At 46.4% G+C, this 14,126-nt stretch overlaps 1 protein-coding gene across 2 annotated transcripts in view; it reads left to right on the top strand.

Annotated features, from left to right (window-relative positions):
• DDI2 (DNA damage inducible 1 homolog 2) overlaps nt 1-8,549 on the top strand; it is a 52,108-nt gene extending 43,559 nt beyond the window's left edge. For both annotated transcript variants that reach the window (XM_056795738.1, XM_001366177.5), the window contains exon 9: nt 590-8,549. In XM_056795738.1, coding sequence (XP_056651716.1) covers nt 590-2,454 — 1,865 coding nt within the window. In that variant the 3' untranslated portion in view covers nt 2,455-8,549. The remainder of the gene's footprint in view (nt 1-589) is intronic.
• Nucleotides 8,550-14,126: the final 5,577 nt, after the last annotated feature.

Below are 14,126 nucleotides of genomic sequence, written 5' to 3'. Positions count from 1 at the left end.
ATTTACATTTCTTCTAAGGCTGACTCTTCATTGCTGATGTGGTACATGATGGAGACCAAAGTTAGTTAAATAGCTCATGTTAGCTTACATTGCAGTGACACTCTTATAGTTTATAAAGCTTTTTACATAGATTATTTTATTGGATTCTCACAGTAGCCCCAGCAGGTAGATGATGTTATTCCCATTTTGAGGATGAGACCGAGAGATTACATGAGTTGGCCTTGAGTCACCCTGCTGGTAGTGGTGGAATTTATAAATTTGGCTTGTCTTGACCTGACCCACTGCACCAAACGTTGCCTCTGAAGGTCCCTGAACAAGTCTTATCATCCTTTCTCCACACAGTTTGTCATCCCAATCTCACCTTGACTTCTAAGCACCAAATGGCCACCAGGCTGGGCAGACATGTCGCTTTGGCCCTGGGCGTGGATCATTATTAATATTTGTTAATGATAATTTGAATATATAATATTAGATTGAACTAATTTATTTTAGGAAGCACTCATTTCCACCTAATCTTTTCACTTTGAGATTAGTAGAATTTCTTTTTCACATTTGCTAATAAGCTCCATCTTACTTTTTTCCCATGTAGAGAAAAGTGATAAAGAAACTACCTCACTGGGAACATCGTCATTACCAGCTTGCGGTGGATCTGACAGTGAAGCCCATTCTTCAGGATTAAGTTCTAAGATCAGTCACCCTGTCAGTCTTGATTGCTCTGTCTCTGCTCCTGCTTCCATCTGCTCCTACAAACCCAGCCCACGAGAGATCACGGATCCAAGCGCTGTGAGAGCTGAATCCCAGGGAGCCTCGGACAAGAACGAACGTTCTCCTCCTTTCCCGGACCTCCCTGCTGAGGCCTCGTCCCACAGCACCATGGAAGACCAACCTGCAGGCTGTCTGAGGTCAGCTACCACTCTCTGGGATTCATCAAAAGAAACAATCATGATGGATAATCTGAAGAAATCTCCTGCTCAGGAAAGCATCAAAGCGCATCCTGATAGAGAACAAAAGGATCTGCCTGTCCTAGCCACTCAGGTGCCCCCTCCACAAACATTTCTAGGGAAGAAGGGTCCGCGTTCACCTTGCCAGGATCCAAGTCCGGAAACTGGCCCCCAACAACACACCCAGCCAGCCAATGAACAGCCCGAGGTTGAACAGTGGACTGAAGCGGACAGCCCCCGACTCCCCTGGATCACCGAAATGCGGCCAAGCCTGCCCCCCACCCCACTGAAATCTGTTGGTTTACAAGCCGAGGACCAAGGAGACGAGCAGCAGAAACCAGGCCCTCCACCTCCAGAAGATACTGTGCCCTCTTCAGCATCGTTTGGCAGCTCCTGCACCGAAACAATCATGGAGGTCGATGTGATCCAACAGTCCCAACAGAGAGCCCTCTGTAGCCTGGCAGGCAGTCAGAATGCCGGGGCATCTGACCTCACTGCAGATAACCCGTGGGTGAAAGTTGAGGCCTCACTGCATCATCCCTCTAATGTAGCTTTGGGTAATCCTGTGGCAACTATTGATTTGCAGCCCCCAGAAAATAATGTTGAAATGTCAGAAACCAATAGTGAATCATTATATTTATTAAGGGAGACTCACCCTTCATTAAGCCTGTCTGCTGATGAGCAGGCTTCCACCAACCCTGCAGGACCCACAGAGGAATCGTGTTTATCTGTGACGGCTGCTCTGAAGGAGCTTCACCAACTTTTGGTCATTAGTTGTCAAGAATCTCCAGGAAATCTCGTTTCAGAAGAAGTGGTCTGTCCCCAGGAAATGGCAGCTGAAGCCCGACCTGACAGGAGGCAGATAGCTGAGAAGTCATCTCTAAGTCAGCATCTTTCAACATCTTCCAGACTAGAGCAGAACTCTCAAGGCTCTTCCTGTGAGGTGAAATCTGTCCTAGTGAAGGCCAAGAGATCAGCCAGAGGGGAGAGCGGGATCAGTGGAAATTTGGATGAAAGCCTGGCAGCTGCTCCTGGGGCTGGCCACAAGTCACAGGAAATGGGGAGGGAAAGCTCTTCTTTCCCAGGGACCTCTGTGGAGACACCAGGTCACCTAAACTCAGGAGGGCCAGATGTCTCACCTGAATATGTGGCCACTGAGGGCGGTCCCATCCTTCCCACTTCTCAGCAGACGGAGGCCTCGCCGTCCGCTTTCATCCCACTAGGCCTCTCTCAGGACCCTCACGACCTGGTGACAGGAATGCCTGAAATCAGGGGAAATGTCATCTGTCCTGAAGCCACTAGGCCCCTCCACGGACTCGAACAGCTTGACAGGCCCCTGGCATCAATCCCCTCACTTCTCCCCAGCCACCTTTTCCCTGCTGCGGATGTGGACCGCATCCTCCGTGCGGGTTTTACTCTGCGAGAAGCTCTTGGAGCTTTGCAGCGAGTTGGTGGAAATGCAGACCTTGCTCTTCTCATTTTGCTAGCAAAGAACATCATTGTTCCTACATAACATGGAAAATGGTGGACTTGACTAGTCCCCATTCCTTTCAAAGATAAATACCAACATCTAGATGTTATATGTGTACAACATGTAGAAACCTGCAAGCAGAATGTGGAGCCAGATTTTTTTTTTAAAAAAGACTTTAATTTTCGGCCAAAGTAATTTATGATCTCTTGTCTAATGAATTTGTCTATTAACACTTGTTTAAAATTTGGGCCTTTTTAATGTAGTGGCAGTATGTGCACGTGAGCTTTTTATTCTCATTAATGATGCATTCTAAAATCAAGCCAATGGGTTTACATCAAGTGTACCCTTTTAGAATGAAGTTGACCATGTTGAAAAGCAGAAGCTATAGAAAAACCCACCACCTGTCCAGCTGAGAGCAGACTGGCATACTACCATGGTTGTGTGCCCATTCCATATTGGGATGAAGGTGGAGTGGAGAGTGTAGCCAGGCAGAATGTCAAGGTTGTCGAGGTCAGTGACAGCTAGAAGGAAAACTTCTTTTGGGAATTTTATCCAGCACTTTAAGCATGGTTGTCTGCTGATGCTCCAGGAAAATTGAGGAAGAATCCTAGTACAGCTACTGCTAGTAGAATCTGTTATTACAGCTCTGGGCATAGGTCCTGGCATTTTTATAGGCATGAGAAAATAGGTTTAAAACTTACTAATTCTACATCATGAACTGCTGAACAAATTGCCAAAAATCCTTCATTGCATTATAATTTCATCTGGGGGGATTTAGTGCTACCAAAATGAAAAAGAGAAGTTATGGGGAAAAAACCAAGAACCCTAAAATTCCAGCCACAGTGATCATGCTGATTTCTTAATTGAGAATCGGCCAGGTCCCTCGGGGCAGAGTTTGCTAGAAGCTCTGATGGAGGCTTAGTCCTGAGCTTCTTAGGTGAGCTCGTAGGCCTCTGGGCTCATTCTCCACTAGGAGCCGTTACTGCATGATTATCAAGCTCCATGTGAACGGCGTGAGGCATAACGTTGGCACTGAATTTATCTTGGTCTTTGGAGAGAATGATAACTTGGAGCTGTGTTCTTTTGTAGAACACACGTGCGAAGTGTCCATTTCTGATTGTTCAAGTGGCTTTGGTACATTTGAATTCTCCATCTCTTTCCTCCAGGAGCCGGGGACTGCCCATGGAAGCATGGAGTTAGAGCAGGGTTTGTTTAGAGCATGGTGAATACCCCTCTTGTGGCCTTTGTGTTGAAGACCAGCCCCAGGGATCTCATTCTCCCATGGGCCCCACTGTGCACTCCCGTAGGGAACTACCATCTTAGTCCTTCTCCTGGAAGAGAGAATTGACTGTTTGTGAACATGACAAGTTGGGATCTTTGATTGTAATTGAAAATGGAGGGGGCCTTCTGGCCAGGTTGCAAACTGTGTGAAGGGGCTTGGTTTTATGTGTATATTTCTAAAGATCTGCTGCTTCCATCCAAACCTGAGTCCGTTGTGTATAGTAGGTGGAGAATCCGTTTCTCCGGAGCATTTGTCATTTTAACTGGGGGGTTAACAACATTCTTGTTTCTTTCTTGTACCCCTTCTCCACTCCTCTTTTTAAGAGGCTTTAGTAGGGGTGTTCTGAATCACATATTAAGTAAGCAGGTGGCAAAGAGAATTGTTTTGGCATTGTTAGCCAGAGGGTCACTGAATCATTATAGACTCCTCTACCTATCCCCTCACCAAAGAGTTAAGATTCAATATGGAACTGTTTACAGGCTTTTCATGAACCCCCTTCTAAAGTTGTGGTTGGACCTAGGTCATTCGTGTTGTAATTGGTGTAAAATTGAGCGGCAGTACTTTGGATCCTCTCTGGTTAAAGAATAAAAATGGTTGTGGACTATTTTCTGAGCAGAGACTTTTGGGAAGGGGAAGTGGTTAATGGCAGCAGACCCTTTTTTCCAAACGACCTTTTGTTTAAAGAGAGTTCTTCTCTATTTTGAGGATAGCAGAAATTAACTTTGGCACAAAACCATTCCTTGGGGCCGAGGGACATTCCAAATCTCAGACACACGTGATAATAGAAGGAGTCATCAGTGGCACAGATAATTTTAGAGGTTGGAGGAGGGGACATTCACAAGACTTTTGTGCCTGATTTTTAATAAAAATCATATATGCCTGCAGTTATATAGCTGTTCATCTAAAAAAATACCTTGAATGAATGAAATCTAGCCCAACAAGGGCATCTGCCAAAATCCTTCATTTTTAGATTATTCCTCACTATTTTTTTTGTGTGTGTGCTTTACCTTTTCCCCTTCTTGCTCTTCCTTTTGTGTGTCTGAATTGTACATGTTGTGTTCTAATTGGAGCTAGAAACCTATTGGAATTGCCAAATGCACATTGGGATGTTTGTGCTTACCAGTGTGAACTTGGCATTTCCATTTTTCTTCCTGTGCAGTCCACTAAAGTACAGGTATCTGAAAGGATGAGAATTACAGTGACTTCCACACAGGACATTTTGTCAGTGATGATGAGGTCAGCGCTCCGAGGGCTGGCAGAGTTGATGGCAGCTGGTCATCCTCAACAACTTGAAGGAAGCTGTATCTGCCTGTCTCTCCCTGTGTACCCCTCCTACAGCTCACTTTCTGCTACTTTCTGTAGTCTCTTAACCAGGCAGGCCACCCAAAGGGACATCCTCAGCCCATTTGCTGTTGTACCATTATGGGTCACCAGGGGTCAGCCACTTCCAGGTCTCCCTGGACTTTGTATTTGGGCTGATTCTTTGTTAGAAAAGGGATGGCGGTAAGAGAATGATGAGAGATTAAATTCTTCCATCTTGTCTACAAACCTTCAACTTCTTGAGGCTGTAGGATTCCATCTGACCTCAACTCATCGAACCCTCCATTTTTTCCTTAAACCTTGGCTTACTTGGTGTTGCATTCATAGATCCAGCGCTTTGTGCTCCAGGAAGTTTGTAGGGCAGTTTATGTCTTTGTCCCATGATCAAGGAGTCTAGTAACCACAATGGAGCCTTCCCCAGCCCCGTCATCCACTAGAGAGCCATAATGTCCTTGGGTCTGTGCTTTTTATGTCCATCTATATCCACATGAACTTGGGCATACATGTATGAACATGCACATAGATCTATTTAAAATACTTGGGATTGTCTTTATGATTCCGTATATTCTATATAAAGTAACATATAAATACTCAGGATGAGGCATGAAAGTTCCACATCTTCATACGAGATTGGAAACATACTAATAACAAATGACTTTAACCGCAGAGATGAACAGTCTCCTTTCTGCCGACCAGTGATGTGCCAGCTTTTGTCCCACCACCAGAGAGAGGCAGCCTCAGGGAGGAAGGCCCACGTGTCTAGGGGGAGCCACAGTTGATGCTGGGACCGGCAGATGGGCTGGTTTCATTTGCTACTCGTCTGCCTCCCAGAGAGGGTATGAGCTGAAGGAGTTGTCACTGAGTGGTTTGTGCTCTTCTACGGGTGGTTCTGTGTTTGCTTTGGAGTAATCACTGTCGGAGCCTTTTGCTTTCCTGTGATCCTGCCTGATTGGCCTCTGGCGTCTGTGTTCCCCAATAAGCCCAAGTCCCAGAACTTAGTGGTGATAGACAGTCTTCGAGTGAGCAGGGACTGCAGCAAGGGAGCCAGTGAAGTGTGCTTGCTACTTCTTAGAAAACCAATTTTAACGAGGGAGGAAAGAACAGCTTTTCCTCTTGAGGGCCTTAAAATACCCCTTACTCAGCACACACATAATCGGTGCCTCCTGAAGGAGCTGATTGATGGTCCCAGCTTGAGTGGTCAGCCAGGGAGGTAGAAATAGAGCGTGGGCTGGTAGCTCAGCGAGCGGACCGGAGGAGGAAGTGATTCAGGGCGAGTCTTGTTGGGCCTTTTTGGCCATGTTTCTGCACATAGCTTACTTATTAGACAGAATACTGTAGCAGGGGGGCAAAGTTGGAGGTGGTGGGTTTTTTTATGGGAGGGAATCATTTCTGAAGTACAAATTCATGTTCGTTTCTATTTGCGCTGAATGGCCCCAGCTTGGGCCCTTAGTTCCCACGTTCCCTGGGATGTTGCCTTCTGGAAGCTCTTTTAGTGTAGATAATCAGCATAGAGGGATATGGAAGGGGCAGATGGGGAGACAGTCCCACATGAGGCCAGTCTTTGCTCCCGACAGAGCTGGACCAAACCCTGAAACCTTGCGGCAGGTCTGCTTTGGCCTACTGGCCTATTTGTATGACTTTGAACTTGTCGTCAAGCTTGGGAAGAATCTGATGCTGTTGACTTCGCTGGAAGACGTTGGAAAATCGGCCTTAAAAAAGAATTGAATATCAGAATCCTCAGACTAGTCAGCAGCCCTTGGTCCAGTGGATGCTGGGGCTCTCATTGGTGCTTAGTTACGTGCAGTTGAGAAATTAAATTGGGAAGTCTCGAGTTTACAGTGGTGACGGGCGCTTTCCATCCATTGGTTCAGGCCAGCAGCTCAAAAAGGGATGCTTTGACCAACCATTAGCTGTATGTATTACTGTACTAGGAGGCTGGTAGCACTGGGGCCTTGAAGGCGACTGTCTTAGAACAGCCTGGGTGCGTGGCACGAGGGTCCTGGCCTTCTCTTGGGTCAGGGAGCTTGTTTGTTTTTTGTTTTTTTGTTTTAATGTGATCATTAAATATCAATATTACTGTTTTCCTTGATAATCGTCGATTTTATTTTAGGCTTTTAAGACCTTTAAGAAGAGGGTCTCTATCCTTCACCAGACTTCCAAAGTGGGGCCCAGGTCACGCAAGGCGAAGAGCCTCAGTGTAGATAAAATGGCTTCCTTTTATCCATCCAAGTGAAATTTGCCTGGGAATATGGGAGGGTCTGTTTGGCAAGCTAACAGGCTGCGTCCCCTGGTATGGGATCCGGGAACTGAAAAGGGAAACCGGATGCTTTGGCGGGGGGGCTGTCATAGGGATTGGTGTGTATATCAGGCTTTTAAAAAAAGTGAAGCACTGACCTCCAAGTAATTGGGATGAAGCATTGAGGTGCGCCTCTCCTTCAGCTCTGCCCCACTAGATCTCGGGGGAGGAAATCATTGCAGGAGTAGAACAGCATTTTGAGTGGGTAGAGGCGGGCCTTGGCGTCAAGAGGACCTGGTGGGTTCAGGTGGGCCCTTGTCCCATACAGACATGTCCGGCGCGTCACCGTAGCCCCTCGGTGCCCCAGGGCAGGGTCACAAAGGAGCTGCAGGCCTGTATCAAGGAAATGATGATTTGGGGCTTCCCCCAGACCTGGAGTTGCAGGCATGGACGTCGCTTCCCCTCTCCCTCTCCACAAACAATCTCTTTAAATACACACTCACGAAAGCTTTGCGGCATGGACGTTGACTTGGATCGTGGAGGGGGGGGCAGGTGTGGGGGGTGGAGGTCGTCCATCTACACTAGCAGAGGAAGGACTGTTTACAAGCTTCGCTTCCAGCTGTCAGTGAGCATCTCTCCAGGCTACGTCTCTGTCCTCGCTCGCAGGTTGCTGTTTTTCCACTCCGGTTCTTTGTTTTCGTCCTTGAATTACACTCGAGCCTCAAGGCCCAGGGCATCCCCATAGCGTGGTTTTTCAGGGACTTCAGTGGCATTCAAGAGGGAGCGGGGGTGCCCTTGCCCTTCTCACGGCCTCATTGTGTGAACGTTTGTGTGCATGTCTCTAGTATTTTACACTCCCTCTGGGGAGGGCAGGCTGGGCGAGAAGCAGGCGACCTGGAAGAGGCCGGCCGTGCGGGTTCCTTTGGACTGTCCCGGCTCTCCTGGGATCTTCCACGGACGGAGGCGCGGAGGGCAGCGGTGATGATGGATGGACGTTCCCTTCCGAGGCATGGAACCGGCCTCAAGCTCAGCCTCTCGCCCCGTAACGCCTCGCATTGGAGACGACGTTTCCAGAGAACTTGCGGAGCGAAGCTTAAGAGCCCTCGAGCTGGTGACCTGCGCTGGGCTGGCGGGTCAGGCTGTGAGTTTGTTTTGTAAAATACTGAAATAGGTGTCGGCTTGGGGTCAAGAGAATCGAGTCTTCTTTTTACAAAGGAAAGGGAAGAGCTTGTGGAAGAAAATCAAAGCGGATGTGTACAAAATCTGATATTTAAAGACAATAAAAGCTTTGATCACGTTCTTGTTCCATCCGTTTATTTTCCATTGAGGAGTGAGCCCTCCCTTCTCTGGCGTCCCCTTAAGGAGCTGTTCCTGCTGGGGTGGAGACCCGCGACTAGCGTGGGGGGTGTACACAAGCCTGGCACACTTGGGCTCACAATAAATGCGTATTGATTGATGAAAATGGTGCATGTCTTGGGTCACGCTCCATATGGAAGAAGGGGTAGAGAACAAAAGTAATCGTGCTCACGCGGGCAGGATTTGACCCCTACAGAGGCCTCGGTTCATAACGGGTTCCTTCCACACATCTCTTAAAAATGCCACTTTTGGGGGGGCAGCTGGGTAGCTCAGTGGATGGAGAGCCGGGCCTAGAGATGGGAGGTCCTGGGTTCAAATCTGGCCTCAGACACTTCCCAGCTGTGTGACCCTGAGCAAGTCCCTTGACCCCCATTGCCTAGCCCTGACCACTCTTCTGCCTTGGAGCCAATACACAGTATTGACTCCAAGATGGAAGGTAAGGGTTTAAATTTTTTTTTTTAAATGCCACTTTTTTTAGGCCTTACTGTCTTATAGAATCAAGAATAAGCCTTGGTTCTTAGGCACAAGAGACAAGGGCGGGCTGTGGGGGTGAAGTGACTTGCTCAGGGTCACCCAGCTGGGAAGTGTCTGAGGCCAGATTTGAACCCAGGTAACCTTGACTCCAGGCCTGACTGTCCCCTGAGGCACCTAAATGCCCCCCAATAGTGTGCCATTCAGAACTGGCATTTAATGGAGTAAAAAAGCATTCTGTCCTGATCTTGGGGGGCTTTTGAGAGCCTCTTTGGAGTGTTGCAAACATGAAGTTGGAATCACCCCAACTTTTTTTATTCCACAAACTCAAAAAACAGTCCTTGCCCAAGCTGTGTACTAGGATTGGTGGTAAGCTCGTGAAGACTAAAATGGCGGTTCCTCCGCTCCAGAAGGCCACCCCCAAGCGGATGCTCCCAGGAGCACTTTGTGGAAGCAGCAAAGACCTGGAAGGAGAGGCCGGTTAGCTAAGGAATGGCTGAACAATTGGGGGGTGGGGTGACAAGAAAACCAGGCGTGACAGGGAAGTCAATCAGACCAGGAGAACCTCAACAGTGACTTCAGCACTTCACAGGAAGAACAACCAAACCAAAGATGTGGGGTTATTTTTTTAACCCTTGCCTTCTGCCTTAAAATCAATACTATATACTGGTACAAGGCCATGGGGGTGAAGTGACTTGCCCAGGGTCACCCAGCTAGGAAGTGTCTTGAGGCCAGATTTGAACCTACTCTCTAGACCTGTCTCTCTAATGACCAAACTTAGTGCTAGAAGATGCCCTTCTTTTTATTGAGGTGTGGACCACAGGGATGGAATGTTATCGGACAGGATTGATGGACTGGTTTTTGCTAAATTTTTCTTTAATCTTGGAAGGAGAGGGCATCTGGGTAGCTCAATGGATGGAGAGGCAGGCCTAGAGACGGGAGGTCCTGGGTTCAAATCTGACCTCAGATACTTCCTAGCTGGGTGACCCTGGGCAAGTCACTTAACCCCATAGCCTAGCCCTGACCACTCTTCTGCCTTGAAGCCAATACACAGAACTGATTCTAAGAAAGAAAACAAACAAAACCCAAACAGAAGGCAACATTTCTCCTAGAGCTGGACAGCCACCTTGAAATTGAGGTGATTTACACCCAGCTATCTGCAGGATTGAGGCAGGTATCCCCCCCAGTCAGGAGTTTAATCGAGGCCCTATTAGGTTTCCAAATATCACAGAGGAGCCCCAAAGGATGTTTTGGGAGTCATCTACGCAGAAATGATCATTAAACCTGATTACAGTCCTTGGAGGTCATCTTTCATTTCTTTTTTTTCCCAAGTTTTGGAAAACTTTCATTAATTAGTTTAGAAGATGTTTCCATGGTTACAAGATTCCTGTTTCTTCCCTCCCCTCCCCTTGTTCGCACTTTCATTTTAAAGACAAGGAAAGGGAGGCCTGGGGGAAAGGGACGAGTTCAGGGTCTCACGGCTAATTCGTAGCAGCGCCAAGAGGAGTGTCCGTTCCATTCTCCTTTCTGGATGTTGCTGCCAGAGGTGAGGGAGAGATCCCCAAGCACGCTCTGCCGCCATCTGCAAGGTCAGCTTAGTCTTTTCCGAGGTCACCTAAAACTCAGGCGCCTTCTGGCTTCTCTGAAGAGGCGCCGTGCCTTCTGTTGGTCTCAGACGCCTAGCAATGATGTCTCAGGATTCTCCCACGGAGCCACTACTGTGTTCACTTCTGATCCTTTAGAGACTTATTAACCATATCAGTCACGTCTGACTCTCCATGACCCCATTTGGGGTTTTCTTGGCAGAGATACTGGAGTGCTTTGCCATTTCCTTCTCCAGCTCATTTTACAGATGAGGAAACTGAGGCACACTGGATTAAGTGATTGTCCAAGGTCTCTCAGCAAAGATTACTTGAGTACTTTGCCATTTCCGGCTCATTTTACAGATGAGGAAACTGAGGCCAACAGGATTAAGTGATTGTCCAGTCTCCCAGCAAAGATTACTAGAGTGGTTTGCCATTTCTTCCTCTGGCTCATTTTACAGATGAGGAAACTGAGGCCAACAGGATTAAGTGATTGTCCAGTCTCCCAGCAAAGATTACTAGAGTGGTTTGCCATTTCTTCCTCTGGCTCATTTTACAGATGAGGAAACTGAGGCCAACAGGATTAAATGATTGTCCAGTCTCCCAGCAAAGATTACTAGAGTGGTTTGCCATTTCTTCCTCTGGCTCATTTTACAGATGAGGAAACTGAGGCCAACAGGATTAAATGATTGTCCAGTCTCCCAGCAAAGATTACTAGAGTGGTTTGCCATTTCCTTTTCTGGCTCATTTTACAGATGAGGAAACTGAGGCCAACAGGATACATGCATTGTTCCTGCAGTTAGCTGGATGTGAATCACTTCACTCTCAAATTGGCTGTCTACCTCTAAGAGAAATGTTTGCTTCTGGTTGGGTTTTGTTTGTTCATTTAAAACCCTTAACCTTCTGCCTTGTATTGATTCCAAGGCAGAAGAGCTTAGGTCAGGGCTAGGCAATGGGGTCAGGGCATGGGTGATAAGCCAGCAAAGAGTCCAAACATAGGGGAACTGAAGGTCACAGTTAAGTAAGGGTCAGAGATGGGATTCTTTTTTTTTTTTATTTTAACCCTCACTTTCTGTTTTAGTGTCAGTTCTAAGAAGACCACCAAGAACTAGGCAATCAGAATTAAGTGACTTGTCCAGGGTCACACAGCTAACAAGTATCTGAGGCTAGATATGAACTCGGGAAGATGAGCGAAGGATACTGGACTTCTATATCATAACTGTCTTACGATCATCTTTCCAAACTGAAGAGGAGTAACCTTGCAACTGTCCTTTGTGTCTACATCGACAGAGTAAATTCTATACATCACAGTTTAAAGTGAGTTTGACTAGCAGCCTTGAGATGAGCCCCAAGTCAAGGTTGGTTCCCCCTTCCACCAGCTGACTGGCCAGCGGTTATGAAACTTACCATTGAAATTGTCCAGACCCATCCGTCCATCCCACCGTCCCTTTTACTATCCTTACACCATGGGCTAGTGGTGAAAACCGTTCAGTTTTACTTCTCAGCCCTAAAGTTGTTGACTATCCAATGATCCTCCAGAGCATCGTTTCCCACAAGCTTTTATGGCAGCAGAACTCTTTGGGTCTTCACCAATATTGTTGGAACCCATCAGTTCTGGGTCACGGTCTCTCAGCGGGGTCTCGAACATCACTGAGGAGTTCAAGAGATACGAGGAAGCTTAGAACAAAGCGGAGGAAATTCAATCCTGAAAATGTGCTGTATTTCCGGGAAGAAAATGTCACTAGAATGCTTTGTCATATAATACTGAGGTTCAGCGGATCAGAGATTTAGAGCTGGAACCCCTTTCATTTCTGAGACCCAAAGAGGCTGGCATTTGCCCAAGGCCACACTGGTAGGGATGATGGGACCAGGACCTGAAGCTAGACTCAGACTTTCTCTTTCCAAATAATTTGGAGCTGATGGAGGGAAAGGGTGAACCAAGTAGTTTCAGATGCACTCTATATCCTCTACTATGACACGAAGCAGTGAGATATGATGGAAAGAGTTAGAAGTTAGAATCCCAGCCTCAGTGGAAATAGGACATTTAGGAATAAGGGTTCGGTAGGAATCCTATCCCTGGGGGGGCAGCTGGGTACCCCAAGCCTAGAGTAGGGAGGACCTTGGTTTGAATCTGACCTTAGACACTTCCTTGCTGTGTGACCCTGGACAAGTCATTGAATTCTGATTGCCTAGTCCTTAGTGCTCTTCTGTCTTAGAACTGACACTAAGAAAGTGAGGGTTAAAAAAAAAAATAAAGAATCCCATCCCTGACCCTTACTTAACTGTGACCTTTAGTTCCCCTACATGTTTGGACTCTTCGCTGGCTGATCACCCGTGCCCTGACCCCTTACCTCTGCACGTAGTCCAATGTTCTGTCTTGGACTGAAATGCTAATTAGCTCCCATGAACCCAATGATTCTATAGTCAATTTCCAACTCGTTAATTTCCCAGGTTCCAGCCCTAAATCACCAACTACCTCCTGGAATTTCCAACTGGATCTCTTCCAGAGGTATCACAAACTCAACATGTTCAGAGCACAAAACAGAGTCCTCACCACTCCAACACACCATCTTCCCAAGTCTATTTCTGTGGGATGTTCTGCTAGTCTCTTGTGTTCAAAACCTCACTCATCCTCCATTTTTTTATTCTCCTTTATTCTCCCCATAACCAATCAGGTGGCGAGCCTTGTTGATGCTACCCCTATCATATGTCTTACATCAGTCCCCTCATCTCCACTCTTGTAGCCACCAATTATTAGAATTATTCAGGCCTTCTTCACTTTCTACTTGGACTATTGCAACAGTCTCCTAATAAGTCAAGTCTTTCCCCTCTGCAATCCACAGAGTTGCCAAAGTGAAATTTCTTTTAAGTTAATTTTTATTTTAATAGCAAATTTTCCACATCACTTTTCTTAAGTTATATGATAAATAGTATCTCCCTTCCTTCTTCCCTCCCCATTCCTGGTGCTGGCAGGTGATTTAATCTAGGTTATACATGTATTATCACACAAAACATTTATTTCTATATTATTTATTTTTGTAAGCAGATAATCTTGTAAAACCAAAACCCCCAAATCATATGCCCTAATAAACAAGTGATAAATCATGTATTTTCATCTGCATTTCTACTCCAACAGTTCTTTCTCTGAGGGTGGAAAGTATTATTTTTGTAAATTCTTCAGAATTATCCTGGATCTTTCAATATTGCAGTTACTGTGTACAATGTTCTCCTAGTTCTGCTTATTTCACTCTGCATCAGTTCATGGAGGTCTTTCCGTTTCTTTCTGAAATCATCCTATTCATCATTTTTTATAGCACAATAGTGTTCCATCACCATTAGATACTACAATTTGTCCATCCATTCCCCAATTGAGGGACATCCTTTCAGTTTCCAATTCTTTGCCACCACAAAAAGTGCAACTATAAATATTTTTGTACAAACAGTCCTTTCCCGTTTAAAAAAAATC

Source organism: Monodelphis domestica, chromosome 4 (genome assembly GCF_027887165.1).
Source record: "Monodelphis domestica isolate mMonDom1 chromosome 4, mMonDom1.pri, whole genome shotgun sequence".
In the NCBI taxonomy this organism is placed as follows: Eukaryota; Metazoa; Chordata; class Mammalia; order Didelphimorphia; family Didelphidae; genus Monodelphis; species Monodelphis domestica.
This window is presented reverse-complemented; position numbering and strand designations above follow the sequence as displayed.